The sequence below is a fragment of the Takifugu rubripes genome, chromosome 2, assembly GCF_901000725.2.
Source record: "Takifugu rubripes chromosome 2, fTakRub1.2, whole genome shotgun sequence".
NCBI classification, from domain to species: Eukaryota; Metazoa; Chordata; class Actinopteri; order Tetraodontiformes; family Tetraodontidae; genus Takifugu; species Takifugu rubripes.
This window is the reverse complement of record NC_042286.1, coordinates 12899371-12921123: the sequence shown is the minus strand read 5'-3', so window position 1 is coordinate 12921123 and position 21753 is coordinate 12899371. Positions and strand designations below refer to the sequence as shown.

The window sequence follows — 21753 nt, the reverse complement described above, 5'->3', positions numbered from 1 at the left end:
CTGTCTCTTTGTGGCTCATTTTCTTCACTGGGTCAAACAACTTGGACTCAATTCAACTTCTGACAGAAACACTTTAATCAAAATAATCTGGTCAGAACCCGGGTCAGAACCTGACCGGGGCCAGGACCTAAGGCCAGATGACGCCGCTCGAACACGGATATGACAGGACACACAACGACTCGCTTCAACAAGTCACAATTGAGTCCAGATGTGAGGCACCGGCCACAACATCAATGTCAAACAAGACTCGTGACGGCAACTAGAAAAAAGTCCAAAAGTTGAAGCGGCTCCATGAAAACTGAGCAGTGAGAAACCAGTTACATCAACATAAAAACATGAATCATATCTGAGCGCTACAACTGTAACTGATCCAGATGTTTTTATTGGAAATACAGCTTAACAGTGTGTGTGTGTGTGTGTGTGTGTGTGAAAAGCAAGGATACATTTCTGTATGACATCATCACCAGCAACATAAAGTACCGTAATCCAAAGATCACCACAACAGCACGGTTCGCTTCCTCCTCCTCCGCAGTGATAAAGTGCTGGCCAACATCTGTCAAACACACCCTGGAATGTCAACATTCGGCTTTTTTTCATGTTTATTAACGCGTCTTATGACGTCGGCTGTATTGCCCTTAAAATGGCTGAAACTATGACATGGTGGCATCTCCATGGCAACACACTATTAACTCTACCAGCTGAGTCACCTTTACACCATACATAAACAACCCTCAACATGATGAACAAACACACGGCTGGAGGTTGAGGTCATGCTCCACAGTCTGGGTGACGTGCACGTGTGTGTGTGTCGACGCCTCCGTGCGTGTGCCCATAGATCAGGTGTGACCTGCTGATTCACAGGCGTATTCACGGTGTATCCACAGGTGGAATTCCAGGGTTTGTAGCGTGGACATCCCTCACTTCTCCCACACTCACGTCCTCCTGTTGGTCACTCATCATCCAGCCCTGAGGAGGCGTCGGAGGTCAGTGTGAGTCTGTGTGGAAATGTGTGTGTGTGGCCGTGTTACCTGGTTAGATCCCTCTATCAGTGTGATGCTGTCCTCCAGGTTGGGCAGCAGGTGGTCATGACCTCCAGCTTGTCCTTCACTAGGGGGGTCAAACTCCTGGAACACATGCAGGAAGTGACAGCTGAGTCGAGCAGATTGAGGTTCCTGTGTTCTTTGTGTCAAGAAAACCACAGACAAGGGGAGAACGCACGAGAACATGGAGGTTCTGGTCCCTAATGGGTTGGGAATAGCAGAAGATGGAACAAGGGTAAACAGAGGATGCTCACCGTGTCCTGCAGGGAGATGGAGAAGCTGCAGAGAACCTCCTCTTCAAAGAGAGAGAGAGAGGAGTTGAATGACAGGTGAACACACAGCGCGGCGCTGATGATGGTGATGGTACCTGTCATGGTGTCCCCCAGCTGGACATGGCTGAGCAGCTCTCCCTCTGAGACAGCTTTATAGGTGGCTTCTGTCCCGACTGTGCTGCTGCTGCTGCTGCTGGAGTCCTCGGTGGAGCTGCAGTGAGACGCTGCTCGATTCTCAGGGGCGGGAGGCGCTTCCTCCACTGCTGCCGACGCCCGTTCCTCGGCGCTCCGCTCAACCAACTGCACCTCGGCGTCTTCAGCCACTGGAGGAGGTGGAGTCAGAGGAGCAGCAGGAAGATCTGCAGCAACGGGGCTGAGCTCTGGAGTGGGGGTGGGAGTGATTACAGGATCTGAGATCACAAGAGGAGAAAGGAAAGGTGTCACGTGAGCGGCTAATGCTAACACAGCTAGAGATTTACTACTGCTGCTAATGCTAAGGTGGGTATGATGCTAATACATCTGCAGTGTTCAACCTGGTGCTGAGATTGACTGGGGAGGGTCTTCGGTCATCAGGCTGCTTGGTTCAGAGGGTGGGGGTGTGGCCAGAGGCTGAGATGTTCTGCTCTGAGGTGTGGGGCTTGGAGGAGGAGTCGGTTGTGGAGTACAAACGGGTTCTTCCTGGAAAAGAGGTAGATGATCAGGAATAAAGGGAGCTTTTCATAACTGCTGTTTTCTCTGTTGCAGTACCTCCCGATGTGATTCTGGCTCTGGTTTTGGCCTTTCCAGTCCTGGTTCTGGAACATTAACCAATGATGCTTGATGCATCCGATTGATGTGTTCGGATAGAACCTCTTCAACCAGCTGTCTGATCAGAACTGAGTCCCCACACACACACACACACACACACACACACACACACAGTACTTTAGTATAGCTCATAAACTCCTCCCCTTTAGACTCTTAAAAGAGAGATTTTGAAGTCTCACTATCATCTGAGGTGATGCTGTGGGCTGATTGGTCTGAATCGTCGTGGTCAGAGCCGGGGTCGGGGTCAGGGTCGGGGTCGGGGTCAGGTTGAGGATCAGAAGGAGGGGGTTGGTACATCTCAGAGATCATCCTGGATATGAGCTGCTGCTCCACCCTGAATCACAAGACCCGACAGGTTGGCACCTTTCCACCAGATGCTGCTCCACAGTGAGACCGTTTTCTCACCATTCCAGCAGCTGCTTCTCCAGGGCAGGGCTGCACGTCGTGATGGGGGTCTGATCCTGGTCAGAAAGACCAACACACGCCTGGGGAGGGAACAAAGGCCCGTGATACTGGACTAAAGGTGGAGACGGATCTCCATCCAACTGGACCACCTCCTCAGCCAAAGGACCCTCCTCGTCCTGGCAAAAGAAGACAACGAGACCAGATGAGTGATGAGTAAATGATGGCGTCCTTTCAAGGTTCAGGCAGGAGGAGCAACGAGACTGAAGCTGACCGAGTCCACCTGGACGACGTCACACACAGATTCAGGTAAAAGGTCCAACTCTTCGTTTCCTTCAAACAGGTCAAGCCGAGGAAGAGGAGCTTCGCCTGCGTCACTCTGCTCCTCCTGTCAATGGAAAAAGGACAGGGGAGGAGAGAGAGGAGGGACCGTAACCATGGTAACCAGCCTGTATGGGCCACAGATGTGGGTCAACATACCTGTGATTCAGTAGCTACGTCAACCACAGGGGATGTGGGAGGAGCTGTCCGCGATGAGGTCACTTCCTGTAGCTGATGAGTGGAATGGCCTGGGACTACGTCTGTCCCGGGACGGCCTGGGACTACGTCTGTCCCGGGACGGCCTGGGACTACGTCTGTCCCGGGACGGCCTGGGATGGCGTCTCTCCCGGGACGGACTGGGACTACGTCTGTCCCGGGACGGCCTGGGATGGCGTCTGTCCTGGGACGGCCTGACAAACATCAGTGTGGGAAGTGGTGTCTTAGACTTTAGGTCAAGAATAACAATTAAGGAACACTCCTACTAACCTAGTGGTATCGCCATGGGAACAGCACGACTGTGCGTGGGGTCGGCAGCAGTCGGGGGGGCAGAGGGGATGACGACGTTGCTCTGAGGTGGGAGACTGACGGGTGGAGCCAAACACGTTTGAGTCTTACAGGACTTCAGCGTCACACCTGGCAGAGATTGAACAGGAAGTGGGCGCTGACAGAGCTGAACAGTCGTTCACACGGTACCGGACGTGACACCAGCTGACCTGTGACCCGCTCCACAACCCGGGGTTGAGCCTTCTTGCTGGGTCGGGAAGGAGGTGAGCTGAAGCGCAGGTACGGCGTCTTTTTCAGAGTTCTTCGAGCTCCACCGTGCGGGCGCCTGGGGGGCGTGTCCTCCTCCACGTCCTTGTCCTGTGGTCTCCTACCCGTGGTTGCGTCAGGCTCTGCCACCTACAGCCAGACCATCAGTGACATCACAGCAGGTCGCAGTCACCTGCGTCACTAACACTGGGGCACTGACCCAAAGACTGGTTGAGGGTTGTCTTCCTGTTCCGGCCACACGCGGACCCCTGCGTGGCCCCCTGAGCGTGTGGGCGGAGCTCTGATGTGAGGACACCGCCGGATCTTTTCTGTCCGGGCGCTTGTTTTTGTCAGTCTGAGGAGAGCTGTCAGCCTTAAAGGAAGCAGAAAGAAGATGAGGAGACCCGAGGAGCTTTCCAAACATTTTCCAGGAACTCCAGGAATTCCAGGATGAGCTGACCTGGATGTCCTGCATCAAGGTGTTGATCCAGGTGTCTACCATCTTCTTGATGCGAACCTTTTGGTTCTGGCTTCTACAGAAGACAGAAATAGTTCGTCATTCTTCTTCTGTGGTGCAGCTAATTTCATGTATTTGATTATGGAGCACAGTTTAAAAGAAAAGGTAGCAAAACAACACACCAAAGTTTGCTGATATAATAATAAAAAAGTTTCTGAAGAGAAGACAAACAGCAACTAGCTAGTGTCTCCAGAACATCGACCTTCTCCTACATGATCCTAAGCTTTAGCTAGCTTAGCTACCTGTTGTCAACCAGCGCTTCCAGCTGGCTGTACAAGAGCTCTCCGGACCGGGCCCTCAGCAGAGCCTCCAGGTTCTCCTCCAGAACCTGCTTCTGTCTCTGAACCTGATGGAGAACCCTTCCTGCCTCCTCCAACGTGGTTGAATGCAGAGGTCTCCTTTGGACTTGTTGGGACCAGGGCTGGAGGTACTGGTTCTGCTGGGTCTTCAGATGCAGGTTCTGATGAGACTCACATGGGTCAGACTGTGGCAGCGGACGGCGACCCGGCACGTCCGGCCGACCGTCATCGTCTCTGGATACGAGCAGAACAGAGACGAGAGAGATTCAACGGCAGCTCGATGGGTGTGTGAGAGTGTTGTGACACACACACGCGTGTTGATAATAAGCTAGATTTGTTTCAGCACGTCCAGACTTAATCCCACAGTAATATTATGGTTTTACAGCGAGCTTTAATGAACATGTGCCTCCCACCTGTGTGCTGTTGCCATGGCAGCCAGGCCAGTGTCTGAAGGAGAAACCTGCTGGCCGGTGGAATCAGGAGCTGATGAAAACAGGAACCTGTCAGTGACCAGTCAAGGTTTGTAAACACTCTCTCTCTCTCTCTCTCACACACTCACACACACACACACACACACACACACCTGTAGCGCCCGGCTGAGTTACTTCCGGATGAGCTGTTTTTCCTGCTGTGGTCAGCTGACGGCTAACAGAGCTCTGATTGGAGGATAGCAGAGTCAGTGAGCAGCGAGATGACAGCATGTGCACGTCAGCAGGTGCACGTCAGCATGTGCACCGGTGGTTTACCTGCAGCTGCTGGTTCTGACCATTATCCAACATCTGGAGGCTCCGGCTAAAACCTCCCCTGAGGGGCCACATTAAGAATCTCCATGAATCATTCGTTCTCTTCTCATTGGACAGACCAGCGTGGCAAACATGGAGAATGTGTGTGTGTGTGTGTGTGTGTGTGTGTGTACCTCTGTAACAGACGGGGGGTGTCATCTCTCAGTTGAGACACTCGAGTGTCCATCACAGGCTGAAAGACACAACAGTGCTGACACTCAATGCTGCAGTCACCAGTGTGCTTATCTCATATCACAGCTCCAAACCTTGAGAGGATCAGTCCTGTTGATGCCGTTGCCCAGGTAACAAGGGGGCTGTCTCTCTTCTGAAGGGGGGCCCGCCTTTTCCAGTGCATGCTGGGAGCTGTTCCATACAGAAAAACGGCTCTAAATGGTGACCCTTAATTGCACGATTCACATCAGGAAACAACCCAAACGTCTGTTGAGTCCTTACCGCTGTTTTAGAGCTGCTAGCACAAATCCTCGACTCCCTGTAGCGAAACGTGACGTCAACAACTCCCGGTCTGGCGCTGATGATGTCAGAATAACGAACATCTTTATTAACATCATTATATTCGAACGGACCCTCAGAGCAGAGATCTGGGAACGCAGCCGCTGACTGTGTGAGCCGGCAGAGTTTTCCCCACGAGTCCGGGTGGAGCTCGGGAAGACTCCCTCTGCTCCGCTGGTGCTCACCCGGTTCTGCTGAGTGCACCGCGGGCACAGGAGAGGGCTTCTGCCGATCCTGTCGCCTCTTTTCTCCTTTACTGAGGCGCTGCTGATCGACCGCAGGAGGTCGGAGGTCTTGGACCTTCCGGGCGGTTCCGGACTTCATGCCTGAGCGAATGCTGAGGATTAAAAATGATTTCCTGATGCCTTGGAGATGGATTCTAAGATAATCCTGCAGGCAACTATTTGAGTTTACTTCCGCATCATGTTTGATTTGTGATTTGACCGATTAGCCAGCTGATGACTTTTAAAATTCCCGCTTTAGTGTCAGACGAGCGCGCGGACAAACCGGACGGCTAACATAAGAGGAAAGTCCTAAGTTACTAAGGGAGGTTTGTAATTCACACGGAATTAGTGTGTAAAAGTAGATATGTGTTCAAATGTGCCCAGCGCGATTACAGCTGTTGCTAACAGCAAAACCAAAACAAAAGTAGAATAACAGAAAAACACTTCCTGTTTCCGCTTCAGAGATCACATACTAAAACGCAGACATCTCACTCTGTCTAGTAAACAGAGACCAAAAGCGTTATCGTTATTCACGCTACTCACTATTATTGTTAGGTCTACAAATGCTACTACGAATAAGTATAAAATACACAAATTCTACTTAAAACACAACTGTCTTTTGTGATTCCGATTTTGAGACTTTAGAACATATGTCCTTTCCTTGCACTTATACCAGAATGTTTTGGAAAGGATTTCAAGACTGGATTTTTTTTTTTATTTTAAAAAAGGGATATCCAACCGCCCAAGCTTTACTACAAAGACATAATTTTTAATATCAAATATGGAGTCATAATACGAAACTAAATAAAGGAAGTGTTATAATACTTAGATTAGTATTGCCAAACATCTTTTTAGTTATTTTATTCAATGTTTGATATACATGCTATTATGATGCATGAATCTTTAAATGCATTGCCAAATCTGGTTAATAGAGCCGGAACGAAAAAACGCAAAACTGCTGTTTGCCGAGCGGATGTAGATGCGATTCTGCACATGCGCAGTACAAATCACGTTTCCACGCGGATCAAGGAGCGATATGAACAACCGCCACTAAAATCCGAAGAAGACGACGACAACGAAGAAGAAAAACGGACGACATGAACCAGGAACCTTTCTTCCCTCCATTTCTTTCCGGAACGCTTCATTGGTACGCACGGATCTTTCGCCTTTGTTGAAATCGTGGTCTAGATTGATTTCTTCCCTTCTATATACCGCATTAATATACCAATTACCATTTTTTCAATTGGCACAGTATCCATAGTATTTTTTAAATAATGTAGTTATTTTAGTAACCTCCTTTAAACTAAGCTGACCGATTTTGAATTTCCGGATCAGTTTTTATTACTTGCACGTGTCCTTCGAGAGGATTTTCAGACCAGGTATCGTTCAGAGAGCAAATTATCGCTAATTATTATAATTATTAATATATTATTAATTATCGTTGTTTTTATTGTTGTAGCAAATTAGCAGCTGGAACGAAAAAACGCAAAACTGCTGTTTGCCGAGCGGATGTAGATGCGATTTTGCACATGCGCAGTACAAATCACGTTTCCACGCGGATCAAGGAGCCAAATCCGAAGAAGATGACGACAACGAAGAAGAAAAAAGGACGACATGAACCAGGAACCTTTCTTCCCTCCGTTTCTTTCCGGAACGCTTCATTGGTACGCACGGATCTTTCACCTTTGTTGAAATCGTGGTCTACAGTTTGATTTCTTCACTCCTATATACCGCATTAATGTACCAATTGGCACAGTATCCATAGTATTTTTAATGTAGTTGTTTTAGTAACCTCCTTTAAACTAAGCTGACCGATTTTGAATTTCCGGATCAGTTTTTATTACTCGCACGTGTCCTTCGAGAGGATTTTCCGATTTTCAGACCAGGTATCGTTCAGAGAGCAATTTATCGCTAATTATTATAATTATTAACTATCGTTTTTATTGTTGTAGCAAATTAGCTGCTTAAACTACCCATGCTCGCTAAACTACCAGGAAGATAAAGAGGAGAAGCTAACGTTAGCTACCAAGTACAGTTAGCTCTGTGCTCACTCAAATGGCAAAGTCAAGCGAGTCAGTTCGGTCTTTCGTTGATTCTTCTTACTGTTCATTAACCTTCTTTTGTGTAATTTTAAAGGTAGATATGGCAAAACAGATTAATTTTGAAAGTGTTTTGTTTGTTCCTCACAGTGCCAATGGCGGTCCAAGTGTCCGAGTCCGACCAAATCAAACAGGTAAAGTATTTATTCCTCTCAGTTAGATCAGTATGTTGATCATTTACAGGTTCAAAAAGGTCACAAAAGTGCACCTTTTTAAGACAGTTAAAACGATATGAACGCTTGCATCGCGTTCTTTCAGCAACATTTATCTGCTCAAGATCTGAGAAACCAGTCGAGTCCAGTCAGATCAGGTTTTTTTGGGCTGGTTTGCCTTCAGTGTTCAAACATAGGAGCAGAACTCATAATCAGTAGACGTTGAACCTGTTTCCGGTTATATAACAGACCAAACTGGCAGGATGCTGACCAGTCATGGTCGGCAAACGCGACTTCTTTAGTTTCTCCGCCCCGGTGTGATGGAAGTCTAACTGTAAAAGGCTGAATGTATGTAGACATGTCTTCTTGTTTAGGAAAATTATTGGCCTTGATTGTTTCTCTGCTTGCATTGCAGTTTAAGGAGTTTCTGGGAACGTACAACAAGGTGACGGAGAACTGCTTCATGGACTGCGTGAAAGACTTCACCACCAGAGATGTGAAAGCTGAGGAGGTAAACAGGAAGTGGTTTTAATCGGCTTCAGATCGCTCTGGTTGGCTGACAGGAGGGATGATGATGCTGAGAATGGTTTCGCTATGTGAACTGAGAACATGTGATGTCACATTTTCTCTTGGCTGTCTGACCAATCGCCTGTCGGCTTAGTTGCCTTAAAAGCCAGGACCCAAGATGCTCAGCTAGCAGCTGTTTCTGTCGTGTGGATACAGGTTCTGAGCTCTCCAGGAGGTTCTTTTACTTCCTAGTTTGGTCCTGTGAGTCATGTTCATCTATTGAATTTACCACAGATGTTGCCCAGTCAAGCTGTGGGAAGATTAGAGATGATCAATGTCTGGACTGCACTGTAGCTGCTCCTCAATGCTAACTCGTAGTTGCTAACACTCATTGTTCTATCAGTCCAGCTGCTCGGAGATGTGTCTGCAGAAGTACCTGAAGATGACCCAGCGGATCTCCATGCGCTTCCAGGAGTACCACATCCAGCAGAACGAGGCTCTGGCGGCGAAGTCCGGACTGCTGGGCCCGCCTCGCTGAAGGGCGCCGACCCAGAACCAGATTCTTTTGTGTATAAAGTGTTTGACATGTATGACATTGCTGCTCACAAATGTATGTGAAGATATTTGCTGATTAAATGTGTAAATGTTGCATTCTTGTACTTTGATCTTTGAGTGCTGTTGAATGTTCTCTGAAGGAGTGAACAGACATATTTAAAAGCTTTTATTTTGAAACGGCTGTTGTCCAACATGGCTTCTGTCAGCAGGAAGTGTTTTAATTTACAGTTGTCGCTCTCAAACTGCTGCTAGCAAAACCAGCACATCCACAAAAGTTGCAGTTGATCAACAGTACAAAGTCTTCTGTTTAAAAATATTATAAATCATTCTTTACAGTGAAAAAGTCAAATACAGGGTGCATTATGTACAAAAACAGCCATCTGTTACACACCACAGAAGAAGAGGCAGGATATCCTCCAGGAGCCAGGAATGGACTGAAGTATGGACGATAGAATCCAGCAGAAATAGTAAAAAGGTATAGTCTAGAGTATCTCAGGTTGTCCACAAACTCACTTTTAATTCAACTGTTAGGAAAAAGAAAGTTAATGACTTCCTGCGATAAAGTCATCGAATCGACTAACAACAAAAGTGAAACTTTAGTGTCCACACGGAGCAAAAATCAAGTTACTTCAAGTCAGTTCTTTGACCTGAAGTTGAATTTGCTCAGCTGGTGCAGAGAAAACACTCCATTCTTTTATCAAGCGAGTGAATAAATTAATTCATTTCTTAAGTTGATGCCACTTGATGGAAGTTCTGCTTTTGATGCCTGAAATACAAGACTGATTTGATTAAAAATAAAGTCAAACTCCTGTTAAAAAGCAGAAACCGAAGCTGTGCAAGAAATGTCCTGTTGGATGGAACAGGTGACCACCGACTCAAACACGTTAAATAACTTTGAAATCATGACACAAAGGAGGAAGAATGGAAGGGGTAGGAAGTGCTCTGTGGTGACGGAACAGACCGATGACGCTCGCTCCTCAAACAGGAGGTCAGTCCACACGTGAGGGGCCTCCTGGCAGCCGCTCCGAGGTCAAAGGTCAGAGCGACTGGGCGGAGTCTGGCTGCAGGATGGGGTGACGCCACGGTGGACGTGTCATCACCTGCATTCGACAGCAACAGTGTTCTGTGCGGGCGAGGCCGAGGATGGACTCATGCCGGTGTCCGAAGACCCCGATGACGTGGAAACCGTTGTGTTGGACACTGAAAGGCAACAGATTAGCAGTCAGATCCTCCGGCTCGCTGCAGACACCCGAGTCCACGGCGTCGGGATCTCCTCACCTTCTCGCTCTTTCTTCTTCAGCCTCTTTCTGCGCCTGTCAATGGACGCCACCTCCGACTTCAGGGTCAGGTAGTACTTCCTGACCTCCTGTAGCTTTTCCTGCAGGAAGGAGATCCTCTCCGCGCTGGACATCCTGTCGAGCTCACCTAAGGGGCGGAGTTAAGACAGGTACGATTAATACAGATGATTCTGAACAAAATTTAAAAAAATAGCTGCGTGTATCCGTGCGTACCCAGCTGGAAGCTCCACTTGTATGCCCTGTTAGGAGATGACAGAGCACATCGAGACTTCTGAGCCTTCTGACAAAGTGTCGACGGGTCGTCGCTGTCGCTGCTCTGAGCTGAGGGGGAAATCAGGTTCAGCTGGTCAATCACTCAGATCCTTTCAGGTTGCACCAAAGTATAAAGCACAAATATCCCAACAATGTCCACGTCACCGTGATCGGAAACCTTTTCATGAATGTGATGCTAACAGGCACCTAGCTCAGTGTTGTTGTTAGCTTAGCTCAGTGCTTCTCAATTATTTTCTGTTACGCCCCCCCTAGGAAGAAGAAAACATTTTGCGCCCCCCGCCGTGACTATAATTAGTATCATTTGTCTATGAAATTGTTATAAGTACACCTCTGCATAACATTGTATCCTTATTAATATTAAAGAAAACAAAAAAAGAAAGAAATATAGACCAAAGCGGGATGATTGTTGCCAATATTCGGCACGTTTTTGCCGAAAAAACTCAAGCGGCTGATCAGCGTGACTGGGGTGTAATGTCTTTAAGTGAGGGTTAGGGTTAGTGTTAGGGTTAACCAGGGTTAGGGTTAACCAGGGTTAGGGTTATCAGCGTGACTGGGGTGTAATGTCTGTGACGCCTTCATTTATTTGGCTTCATGCTGTCCTGCCAACATTTTTAGACACAGTAAACACACCGGTCTTTCCTCGTCTCCCACCATAGTCGCAGTGAAGCCAAGCGCTATAAAGGCTTCGTCATATTTCCTCGTCTTAGCTTTCAGGAGACTTTCGTATGTCTCATTATCTCCGTCTCTCTCCGCTTTTCTTTTCATCACTGTTAAGTATTTTTTCATGCTGTCTCTTGGTGGTTTGTTCACTGCTCTTCCTATCTCTTGCTCTGTGGTGTGTGCGCGCGGGATGTGCAATTACACTTTATTCTAGTACGGCAAAAAAATAAATAAAAACATGTTCTCCGGGGTCAAACGCGCCCCCCCTGGCATCGGGGCGCGCCCCACTATTTGAGAAGCGCTGGCTTAGCTTAGCAGAGGTGCGTCCTCACACACAGAAGCTGTTGATCATCCCTGATGAGCACTAAGCTCCACCCACCTGCTCCATTCTTGTCCTTGGCAGGCGTGGTTACTCGTTTCTGGGTGCGTTTTGGTTTCTTTGTGCTTGGACTTGAGTTACAGTCAGGTGACCTCTTCTGACCTGCACACAAGACGCATTATTGTTCGATGGATCCGGCGGGAGAACGAACACGACGACACACGACACGATTGACCGGCAAGTTTGACGTCTCACCTCTGCTGTCGTGTACAGATGAGGACAAGGGGGTCCCGGAGTCTCTCTCCCGCTCCTCCGTGACTGAAGACCCCTCCTCGGGTGCTTTCCCCTGTGGGTGGAGCTCCTTCAGACAGGGGGAGGAGCAAGGAGCAGTGGCTGCTGGGAAGGACCTGACCTGATGCTGGGGGAGGAGGGTTGGCAGTGGGAGTGGTGCTTGTTCCTCCATCATGAGGAGCAGATGCTCTGGGGTGGAGGGAGGTTTCTCCTTGTCCTCCGGATCATCCAGGTCCACTTCATAGCACACTAAAGCCTCCGGACCGATCTGCGGTTCTAACTCAATAGCAGGAGGCTCTGCGTTGGGGAGATCATTCACCTGTGGCTCCTTCACCAACAACCCTGGAGCAATGTCCTGCCCCTGCGGTTCCTCAGGTAGGTGGGGCGACTCTTCGGCCTTCATTAGCTCCTCACTGCTCGGCTCCAAGTCCCTGAGAAGCAGCGAGGAAACAGGTTTAGGTGACGTTCCAATCACCGCCTTGGCTGGAGTAAGAGGCGTTTTGCTGGGGGGGGCTCCCTTCCTGCCTCCGCTCCGGGCAGAGCCTCTTCTCAACCGACGGCGGGCTCTCGCTTGTCTTGAGATTGAGGGTGGAGCTGCTGTCCTCCGACCCCTCCTCGGGGGCCTCCTCCTCAGTGGCAGAGTCCGTGTCCGAGTCGGCAGTGGCTTCATCGGGGGGGAGATGTTGTGAGGGCAGACAGTGAAGCACCACCAAAGGCTCATCTGCTCTCTTCAAACTGCTGTGAGGAGGAGAATCTGTGTACTCAGAGCTGGTGGTGGAGGAGGAGGAGGTGGTACAGGCAGTGATACGGGGAGGGGACTCTCGCCCTCCTTTGCGAGCCTTGACCCTGTGGAGGGAAAGAGAAGACCTCTCATGCTCCTCTAAGAGAGGGGGGAGAGGGGGCGAGCCCACTGACGAAGATGTGGGGACCACTTCCTGTCCAGCAGGCACCACCGGCCCCTCATCTTGATGAATTAGTGACACAGAAGCTTCTCTTGGAGGTTCCTCCACTGGTTCCTCCTCCTCTGGCTGGTGCAGGAACGCGTCGGCCGTCTCCTGGGAACCATCAGGACTCAGCTGCGGAGCAGTTAGGTGACCTGCCGTCAGGTCAGCCGCCATCTTGTGCGTGACCTCATTCGTTTCCTCCTCCTCGTTGGCCACATCCTCTTTCTGCAGGAGGGGGGTTTCATTCCTTACTCCCCATGGTGACAGCTTCTTGTTGGGGGGTTCCTCCGTTTCACTGTCCTCCGAAGAGTTCCCAGAATCCTCTGCAGAACACACGCAGCAGTTAGAAACTCGGAAGGGGGACAAGAAACAGGAAACAGGAAGCAGGAAGCGAGCTCACCGTTGGAGACTCGATCCGAGTCGTAGACCCCTGAAGTTCTTCTGGTTCTCCTGCGGGGCGTATCTGAGAGACAAACAGCACATCTGGTTAGCCCACTGAGCCCGGTGTGCCCACCGAGGGCCGAGCGTGGACCGCGTTCCTCACTTTCTCCGTTAGGCAGACTGGGCGGCATCTCCAGCCTCCGGCCGTTGGCTCGTCCCTCGCTGTTTGGTAATTTGGAGACACCGCGCCCGGTGGGACGACCCCGTTTCGCTCCCGTTGGCCTCCCCGCCATTTGCGGCTTCAGCTCGTCCCGCTCCCTTTCCAACTCGTCTTTGTTCTGTAAACGAGGGGGGGGGGGGGTGTTATACACGTCAACAGCCAGCGAGTCATGTGACACCTCGTTCTCACCTTTATTTTCTTTCTCAGTCGCTTCTTGGTTCCCTTCTCAACGGGCCAGATAATGCGGTCAGCCTTTACCCACTCATCATACCTGTACGGGACACACCTGTATTAACGTGGGACAGACTCCGCCTCCTTCCGCCCCATGATCACATGACAGCCAGTCTCACCTGACATTCCAGCCGTAGTAATGCACCAGGTAGAACTGCTCGCCGTTGTCAACGTCTGTCTTCTTGATGTGAGCTTCGTAGATCTTCTGAGTCTTCCCTCGGCCGTACTTCACCCTCACCTTGGTTCCCGTTACGGAGTCTTCGTCATCATCGTCATCATCATTCTCACTCCTGACACACACACACACACACACACGTGTGAGTTTACATCACCATCAATGACATTTTAAAATCACAAGAAAGAAAACAGACTAATTTCTGGTCGTGTGACTCACCTGTCTGCTCTCCTCCTTTCCATCTCTTCCTCTTCATCTTCGTCTTCATCCTCCTCCTCAGAGCCTCTCTCCGAGTCTTCCCCTTTCCTGCTGATGCGTTTCCTCATCTCCCTCTGCTCCTCAGCATCTCCTCCTGCCACTCCTCTCTTCTCTGGTCTGCTGGGCGACTCTCTCTCCACCTTTAACTGGCTTCTCCTTCTTCCCTGCAGACAGACGGGTCAATCAGAACCACTCGGCAGCAACGGACCATTAAAGTCGAGCCTGCGTGTGTCTCACCCTCGGCGACATCTGTCTCTCCTTCGCCTCCTTCTCAATCTTAATGTCTGGTCCCTCCTCCACCTTCTCATCCATGGACTCCACTTTTTCAGGTCGAATGGAGGCTTCTCTCATCTCTGCGCCCAAATGTCTCTGATTTGATGAACTTGTGACTGTTCTGGGGTTGTTGTGGTGGATGGTTCTGAAGGTGATGGAGGCAGAGCGGCAGTACTCCTCAAAGCCATACAAATACCTGATAAATGGCAAATGGGCCCAAGTTATAAAAGACATCTTTGACCAAGATAAATGCTCTCACACACATCCATATGCACACCAACACGAGCACGGCAGCCTTCATCACAAATCATCACAATGATGGAAAACAAGTCCACTCAAAATGCTTCAAAACTGATCTGATGTCACTTCCTGTCCCTGGTTGGGCGGGGCTAAAGCAGAGGATTGTGGGTCGGCTGTGCTTACTTCTTATATGCTGTCTTAACATTGTAGGAGGCCGCAGAGTTCAGGACAGGGATTCCAAGATCCACATAAACCTGCTTCCACATGGTCCCAGACTCGATCTGTAACATGAGACAGTGACATCATCAGCGCCGCCCAGGCCCCGCCCTCCTCCACTGGTCACTCACAGACCAGTCGCGACAGAGTTCTCAGGACAGACGGACAGGTCACACTTACCTTTCGACAGCCTCCGTAGTGACAGACCAGCCTGAAGAGCTTGAAGAGATTTAAGTCTTTGTAGCCCAGAACAGGAGGCTTGTTGATGGGGGTCCCTGGCGGACGGACGGGGACGCACAGTTACAAACACACCCTCATGTAGCTTAAGTTCAGTGAATCGTGTTATTGATCATGTAAAGACTCTTCATGGTTTGGACTCATTCGTTTCCCCTGACATGAAGCTGACCTCTGTCCTCCATGAACTTGTAGAGCTGCTGCAGGAACTGGTCCCTCTCCTCTGGGTCCTGCTCCTCCTCCATCTGATCACACAAACACACCTCAGTATTTGGCTCCCTCATCTCTCACACTTGGCCTTTTCTCCTCCCCCCCTCACCTCATCCTTCATCTGTTTATTTATCTTTTTCTTCTCATCTTCCTCCTCCTCCTCCTCCTCTTCTTCCTCCTCGCTCTCCTTCTCTTCATCATCATCGTCATCACTGGAGGAAGAGTCCAGGATCTGACTCAGGTCCATCTTCCACACATCTGGGACTTCTCTGGTCTTCAGGAACAGGTGAGCAGCTTCAAACCCTAAAGGACACGTGTGAGAGTTTAGGGGGGAAACAAACTCCTGCGTATGCACAGGTGCACCCTGGGAGCTGGAGTTTTTACCTTTCCTATCGGAGAATTCTGATTTGGCAATGCCGAGTGAGCCCACAACATTGACGTGTCTCCTAGCAACCGTGTGACTGTAGAAATATGGGCACGGATGAGAAACTGCATTCATCCTTTGTACTCGTCGAATGATCAGAGAAAAGCTACTCACAATTTGGAGTCGCTGAAGGCTCGGACAAGGCACTGATCCTTTTTCACCAGCAGCTCATCGTTACAGCTGGGAGACACCACCTGAAAACACACACACACACACACACACACAAACAAACAAACACACACACGGGCGTAAGTACACGTGCACTTTCCTTGGCTTTGCGCCAACCAAGCCTTAAAGGTGAGACAACAATTCTTGAGAGCCCTAACGACAGCGGTCCAGTTACACCATTGAAAACGTTAGCATAACGTTGTTAGCTTGCGGCGCCAACGCTGCATGCAGAGTGCACGTGATACAATCGTGCACAGCTTCAATATGTAGCGAAAGTGGAATTATTGAACAAGACTGGTCAGAGCAACGGTCACCTATTTAAATGTTCACAAGGTTCTCTCATGGTTGGTGGTGTCGTCATGTTATAAATATACCCAGAGTCTGTGCAGCGGCCAACACGGCACTTCGTGGGATTCACCGGCACCACGGCTACAGAACCACCAACTCTGGAGACTGGACTGCTCACGGGAAATGTACGGTAAATTAGGCTGACAACTGTTGAATTTTAACGCATCATTTTTCTCTCTCTTTTATAAAAGTCCACAATCATTTACAAAATGTAAAGAGAACATTAAATGGGACAAATCATTAGTAACTTATGATCTACTGTGCAGCACTTTAACACTAAGTTTTAAATGTCACAGTAAATGATATTGGTGACGAAATACAAATATCCTTCATCAGTGTCACTTATCAATAATCACTGTCAGAGTGGGGGGGCAGGGGGATATTTAACCCCACGAACATTTAACCCCCCAACCAACTTTGCTCTGAATGAACTCCACAAATCAAAGAAGAGCTAAAATAACCACAGAACAGATGGAAGATATAATTCCAAGAATGATTAGAGTGAGTCAATCCGTCCTTTCATCAGCCCCTCCAGGAATACAGCCACAACTATTTCCACGACTTTAATCAAGCCAGTGGGTCTCTGCTGCCACATTTACTTCCACGCATCCACCAGCTAATATGACACAGGAGTCGGGAGGAGCTGGACTCATCCGTTCCAAATGGAAACATTTTGGTTATCAAAAAATAGTAAATCACAACTCTTACTCCTACAAACTCAACAATCCTGGGACACGTAACGTGGAAACTTGGTGACAACGTACCAGAGCCAAGTACCAGCAGACTGGATCCTCCTCGGCCTCGATGCTGCAGACCTTCCCCAACAGCTCATCGTTCAGCCTCCTCCTGTCATCATCCTCATCATCGCTGGACGAAGACTCGTTCTCCTCATCAGCCCTGAACCGGGCAGGCAGGGAGGGAGGGAGACAGAGAGTGGGGAAACAGGAAGTCACAGTTAGGGTCCCGTCTTGTTCCCGTTGGCCTGCTGGTCTGTATGACAACACTCACACAGCCTGTGAGGAGCGCCGGCCTCCACGGTTGGTCTTTTTGCCAATGACTGGGGTCCCAAAGTGTTCCGGGTTGGTGAGCGGCAGCTGATCCAGAGTCTGTGGAAGATAAATAAGTCCCTGAACACCGACTGGCCTGGTGACACTGGTGGAAGGATACAGGCCGGACAAAGACTCACCTCGCTCTCTGCAAAGTGTCGCTCTCCCTTCAGGCACAAGGATGTTCGACGCAGCGTCTTCTCATCTCCGTCATCAAACACTGAAATATGGATAAAATCACTTCCTGTTCTCTGGAACCCATCCACCATTACAGCAATGGGGTGAGTCTAGATTACATGAAATGTTCTCGAAGAAGTTGGAGTAACGCGCCCAGACAGCTCAGGTGTGAGTTGATTAATGAGAGCACATGGATGGCAAGTTAGCCTCTATGATCGGCCCAGGCGCTACATTTCGCTGACCTGGAAGCAGAATCACGCCACCAGGTTGTTTACGGTCTGCATTGTGGTTGCTAACCTAGCGGAATCATGGCAAAGTATTTTGGGAGCATTGCAGAGACCGTCGCGATGCTGATCAAGACCACACAAACAAGAAGCCAAGAAGTGACGTGCAAACTCGTAAATCAATGCTGTTGAGTTAGCTGTGGATGCTACCTCGCTGGCTAACTTCTCTATGGATTGTCATGGTGTGGCGTAAAGAGTCAACCGGGGTGGCCCAAGAACAACAAAGTCAAACGCCACCTAGTGGGGTGGACAGGGCTTAAACCCACCCAAGACACGACTTTGTGGAAAGAAAGTCCAGTTGCATAAATTATTCACGCCATCCGAGGGAGGAGTGTAGTTAGTCTGTGTCATCTATAGTTGTACTAACAGAGCGAGATAAAAACCAAAATCTATTTTGCAGCCCGATGGGAGCAATTTATACACCAGCCAAAGCCGACAGGAGGTAGTTTAAACTCATTTCTCCAGTTTTCTCACCTGCCCTCACCTCGCCTATTCAATACTATTGAATACTCGTTTTCCATCTTTTCCAATTGCTCCACTTCCTGCCCCCCATCTGAATCATGTGACTGCAAACCTCACATGGTCATGGGACTCAGTTTCCGTATGACCCTGCTGGGACGGGTCAGCAGCACCGACTCACCAACAGTGTAGAGGCTGGCGTCGGTCAGTTTACTGATGACGGCTTCGCTCGACAGGCCCTCGTTGGTCTTCACCTCAACTGTAGTTCCCACCTGCAGACAAGCCTAGCTCTCAAACGGTTCTGTCTCCATGGTAACGTGCAACGCAAGGGAATGGCACACTTACCCTGAGCAGCCCCTTCACCTGGTCGTCGTGTACCACCTGAGATGTATTTTCACCCTTGAGAGTCACCTGATAACAGACACACACACAGAGTGCAGGTTAATGTACATGACCACAAGAGTCCGGGGTTCATTTCAAGGACACTGGGACAAAGTGATGCACGACCAGGAACTGGACCAACATCAGTCTAATGGCTGGAGTGCTCGGGCGCTGCCACAGACACCACGCTGATCGACATTAACAGGATAAAAAACAGACCTTCTGAGTTGATTGTGTGATGACATCATGCCGTGGCGATTGACAGGGGAAGCCCTAATTAATGGGATAATGCAGCTTTTGGGGGTGCAGTCACAGTAGGAAGATTTCTTCCGTGCCATGCTGGAGCACTTTGCCTCCAACTCACACTAGCAAATCACCATTACGTGGATAGATTGTTGTTCAGGTGCAGCAGTGTGAAGACATGGGTCTCGCTTTAAGCTGGGCTGGGTTGTTTCATGTGTTGCACAGGCAACGTGCTCCAAATGTTCCATTTACTAATGTGAGTGCATTCTAAAGCCTTAAATTTACCATCTGGATATTTAACACAGTGTTGAAACAGCTGGACGTTCAGATCACAGTCAGGAGACGACATGAAGAGTTGAACTGGAGTCAGGTCTTCGATAATCGTTCTTGATTCTGATAAATCTCTCACCTTCACCTTCACCAGACGCTTCACAGTCTTGATCTTTGCCTCACAGAAAGCTCCTCGATACTTTGCACTGACGTCTGTTCCAACTGTCAGGTAGGCAGGCTCATCAGCTGCCTGCAAACACAAACATACGCGTCAGAACACACACTCCCAGCATGCACTGCGTCCCTTTTCGTGCACCATGGGTTAGCGTGTCCCCGCCAGTTAAAAAACTGAAGAGAGAAGAACTTGTAGCCATGCTGACGCCAGACACACTTGGCTTTGTCTGAGCAGATCACATAATCCCGTCACATTTCAGGACACCCGGGTATCCAGGGAGCCAACGTGTGCCAGATTAAACTGTAAAACGGTTCTGAAAGCGAGAGGATGTGCGAGACCACGTCAGGATTTGGTGGTAAATGATTGTTGTTCAACACCGGTGAAGGTGGGACACGACGTTACTCTGGTCCATCGCGCAGTTGCCTGTTATTATTCTGTTGTGTTTAATATTTTACTGGATTGGGCTGGAGGTTTGTTGTTTTTCCCCTCAGAATTAACCAGATTCTGTTTGTATTTGTGTGATATGATGTGATCATGATAGACTGGGCAGTTTTATTGAAATAAAACTCAGTAGAACTGAACTTCTGGCGCGTGTTGTCGCTACACGATGTCATACTGTGATACTGAACTTTAGAGCGTGGTTATGTTGCGTCTTTAGACACTCAGATTGTCAGTATAGGACATGAAAGGTGTCACATGAATCAACTGCAACATTCTCAAGTGTTTCTCTAATGTTCCTAAACCCCATCCACCTTTATTAATCAAAAGCACGGTGGGGACTTCTGAGATTTCTCTTCAGTTTGGTGTAGGTGACTAAATAAAGTGGCCCCTAGTAGTTTTGTGTGTTGTTTTTTTTTTACTTGCCCACTTTGATCAGGATTAAAAGTGAATGCGATGGTTCTGGGGAGGCAGATTCAGTTGAACGTGCTCATACTGCAACTGTCAACTGACAGTCACAATTAAACAGGGTTCACTTAATAAACTGGACTAATCCGTGTTCTACTGGGGGAAAAACAACCTTAAATAGATATCTAAACAGATGCAGTGTCCAGCTGGACGGCTCACACACTCACCTTCATGTCTCTGCTTGTTTTTGGGGGGCCAGCTCGAAGGACTTTAGATCTCTGAAAAACACAAATGGAGGGTAAATTAAAGGCGACAGGCCGGGCGAACTCAAACTTTCCAAGGGCGAGAAAATAAGGTAAAGGAAGCTAAGCAGCTAGCTGCTGGCTGGTGTCAGCTCAGGCATTCTTTTCTGGCTCGGTGCAGCCCCCTCCCTCCTCCCTACCCGGATCAAATATGTGGCCTAAAGAGCTCAAAACAATTTGGCTGACAGCGTTTAATTCATCCGTGTTGGAGCGGCAGCTCTCTGCAGGCGGTAGCTCGAGTACGAACTCAAAGGGCGGAGAAATGGAGCAGTGAGCCCGGAGAGGAGCCTTCGTTCCCGCTCCGCTCCCAGGTCCACTGAGTCACGTCGCCATCACGGCTCGCCATGTCAGCTCTGCTAGCTCAGCTAACTTCTCTCCCGGCAATCGTCCGCTAACGAGCCGCAGTCGAGGTGGAGGCGTCGGCGAACACGACCGTGTAAAGGCGCGGACTAAAGCCAGAGTGTGGTTATTTGTCGCCAGAGGGCCGGAGAATCGAGCGGAGTTCGTGTTGGAGCTCAATTTAGCTACTTGGCTAACTGGCGACTCAACAAGCTAGTTTGAAATCATATGGCGATTTAAACCGAGTTACCAGCGGAGCAGCGTCGACACGAGCCGCGCTTCGGGCTTCAACTTTAAAGTTTTTTAACCCGACGGAGGCAACGTGACAGCCGGTGGAGGGAATCCCGCGCTGAATTTATGGATTTAATACACGACTCTGTTTCCACAAAGACGCACAAGCTTCACATTTCTTCAGTGCAAAAACAAGCCGAGTCTCGCTGCCATTCAATTCACCGCCAGCTCGTTTTCACGGCTGCTCTCGGGGGGGGCTCACGGTCCCCGACTAACATCCAGCGGACCCTTCGGTCCCGGCCCGCTGCTCAGCTCGACTCCGGTTCGACACCTAATGTGGGCATTTTTACTTACATTCACGGCCGCGGCTGCTTCCTCTTGCTCAGGTCAGTGGCGATACATGAACAACAAGCTGTTGAGTACCGAGCTGTGTTTCCGGACACGCGATTGGCTGCGCTCACGCTGGTTCTCGCGATGCCGCAATTCTATTGGCCAACGAGATTCTCCATTGCGATTGGCTGGGAGAAATCTGCTTCCGCTATTCGTCGATACGAACGCAGCGCCACGAGGGAAATGACGGCGACTGTTTGACGCTCGTCC

General features: G+C 49.4%; 3 protein-coding genes and 1 non-coding gene across 14 annotated transcripts; 2 read left to right on the top strand and 2 right to left on the bottom strand.

Moving 5' to 3' along the window:
* Nucleotides 1-51: 51 nt before the first annotated feature.
* kiaa0586 (KIAA0586 ortholog) lies at nucleotides 52-6810 on the bottom strand. Of its 6 annotated transcripts, none has more exons than XM_029832975.1 (23): nucleotides 5886-6810; nucleotides 5644-5719; nucleotides 5457-5553; nucleotides 5325-5383; nucleotides 5155-5212; nucleotides 4992-5064; nucleotides 4822-4891; nucleotides 4352-4642; nucleotides 4053-4125; nucleotides 3813-3965; nucleotides 3556-3742; nucleotides 3329-3475; nucleotides 3145-3252; nucleotides 3002-3090; nucleotides 2796-2909; nucleotides 2525-2700; nucleotides 2299-2453; nucleotides 2060-2187; nucleotides 1846-1990; nucleotides 1408-1722; nucleotides 1295-1335; nucleotides 1029-1124; nucleotides 52-966 (listed from the first exon to the last, which is right to left on the bottom strand). In XM_029832975.1, the coding sequence occupies exons 1-23, from the start codon at nucleotides 6022-6024 to the stop codon at nucleotides 868-870; spliced, it is 2889 nt and encodes a 962-aa protein (XP_029688835.1). In that variant the 5' UTR covers nucleotides 6025-6810; the 3' UTR covers nucleotides 52-867. The 6 variants fall into 6 exon arrangements, with proteins under 6 accessions (XP_029688835.1, XP_029688836.1, XP_029688838.1 ...); XM_029832976.1 differs by having other exon boundaries at nucleotides 3002-3117; nucleotides 3172-3252; XM_029832978.1 differs by having other exon boundaries at nucleotides 3145-3225.
* A 214-nt stretch (nucleotides 6811-7024) lies between these two features.
* Nucleotides 7025-9334, top strand: timm9 (translocase of inner mitochondrial membrane 9 homolog). Of its 5 annotated transcripts, none has more exons than XM_029832990.1 (5): nucleotides 7078-7303; nucleotides 7384-7588; nucleotides 8114-8157; nucleotides 8591-8686; nucleotides 9091-9334. In XM_029832990.1, the coding sequence occupies exons 3-5, from the start codon at nucleotides 8119-8121 to the stop codon at nucleotides 9298-9300; spliced, it is 345 nt and encodes a 114-aa protein (XP_029688850.1). In that variant the 5' UTR covers nucleotides 7078-7303; nucleotides 7384-7588; nucleotides 8114-8118; the 3' UTR covers nucleotides 9301-9334. The 5 variants fall into 5 exon arrangements, with proteins under 5 accessions (XP_029688852.1, XP_029688850.1, XP_003979897.1 ...); XM_003979848.3 differs by having other exon boundaries at nucleotides 9086-9333; XM_029832992.1 differs by lacking the exons at nucleotides 7078-7303; nucleotides 7384-7588 and adding an exon at nucleotides 7025-7071 and having other exon boundaries at nucleotides 9091-9331.
* LOC115248964 (small nucleolar RNA SNORD53/SNORD92) lies at nucleotides 8739-8820 on the top strand. The gene has a single exon (XR_003887692.1). It is a non-coding gene; the product is annotated as a small nucleolar RNA SNORD53/SNORD92 (small nucleolar RNA).
* A 3000-nt stretch (nucleotides 9335-12334) lies between the features above and the next one.
* Nucleotides 12335-21618, bottom strand: arid4a (AT-rich interactive domain 4A). 2 transcript variants are annotated; one of them, XM_029832979.1, is made up of 21 exons: nucleotides 21508-21618; nucleotides 20509-20559; nucleotides 19400-19510; nucleotides 18712-18777; nucleotides 18548-18638; nucleotides 17587-17666; nucleotides 17409-17506; nucleotides 17165-17297; nucleotides 15999-16078; nucleotides 15845-15921; nucleotides 15570-15763; nucleotides 15423-15495; nucleotides 15197-15291; nucleotides 14984-15081; nucleotides 14525-14756; nucleotides 14249-14451; nucleotides 13974-14144; nucleotides 13813-13894; nucleotides 13567-13741; nucleotides 13423-13485; nucleotides 12335-13345 (listed from the first exon to the last, which is right to left on the bottom strand). In XM_029832979.1, the coding sequence occupies exons 2-21, from the start codon at nucleotides 20512-20514 to the stop codon at nucleotides 12534-12536; spliced, it is 2940 nt and encodes a 979-aa protein (XP_029688839.1). In that variant the 5' UTR covers nucleotides 20515-20559; nucleotides 21508-21618; the 3' UTR covers nucleotides 12335-12533. The 2 variants fall into 2 exon arrangements, with proteins under 2 accessions (XP_029688839.1, XP_029688840.1); XM_029832980.1 differs by lacking the exon at nucleotides 21508-21618 and adding an exon at nucleotides 21173-21324.
* Nucleotides 21619-21753: the final 135 nt, after the last annotated feature.

Bases quoted from the DNA above. Each gene is read 5' to 3' on its own strand.
- kiaa0586 (XM_011619908.2), bottom strand. From the start codon at position 6,024: ATGAAGTCCGGAACCGCCCGGAAGGTCCAAGACCTCCGACCTCCTGCG. The intron at 5,065-5,154 runs GTAAACCACCGG...TCCTCCAATCAG, and splicing joins GTCAGAACCAGCAGCTGCAG to AGCTCTGTTAGCCGTCAGCT. The intron at 1,991-2,059 runs GTACTGCAACAG...CCTCTTTTCCAG, and splicing joins AGCCAGAATCACATCGGGAG to GAAGAACCCGTTTGTACTCC.
- timm9 (XM_029832990.1), top strand. From the start codon at position 8,119: ATGGCGGTCCAAGTGTCCGAGTCCGACCAAATCAAACAG. The intron at 8,158-8,590 runs GTAAAGTATTTA...CTTGCATTGCAG, and splicing joins AGTCCGACCAAATCAAACAG to TTTAAGGAGTTTCTGGGAAC. The intron at 8,687-9,090 runs GTAAACAGGAAG...CTATCAGTCCAG, and splicing joins GAGATGTGAAAGCTGAGGAG to CTGCTCGGAGATGTGTCTGC.
- arid4a (XM_029832979.1), bottom strand. The intron at 18,778-19,399 runs GTGAGAGATTTA...GTCTGTTATCAG, and splicing joins AGCGTCTGGTGAAGGTGAAG to GTGACTCTCAAGGGTGAAAA. The intron at 16,079-17,164 runs GTACGTTGTCAC...GTGTGTTTTCAG, and splicing joins TCTGCTGGTACTTGGCTCTG to GTGGTGTCTCCCAGCTGTAA.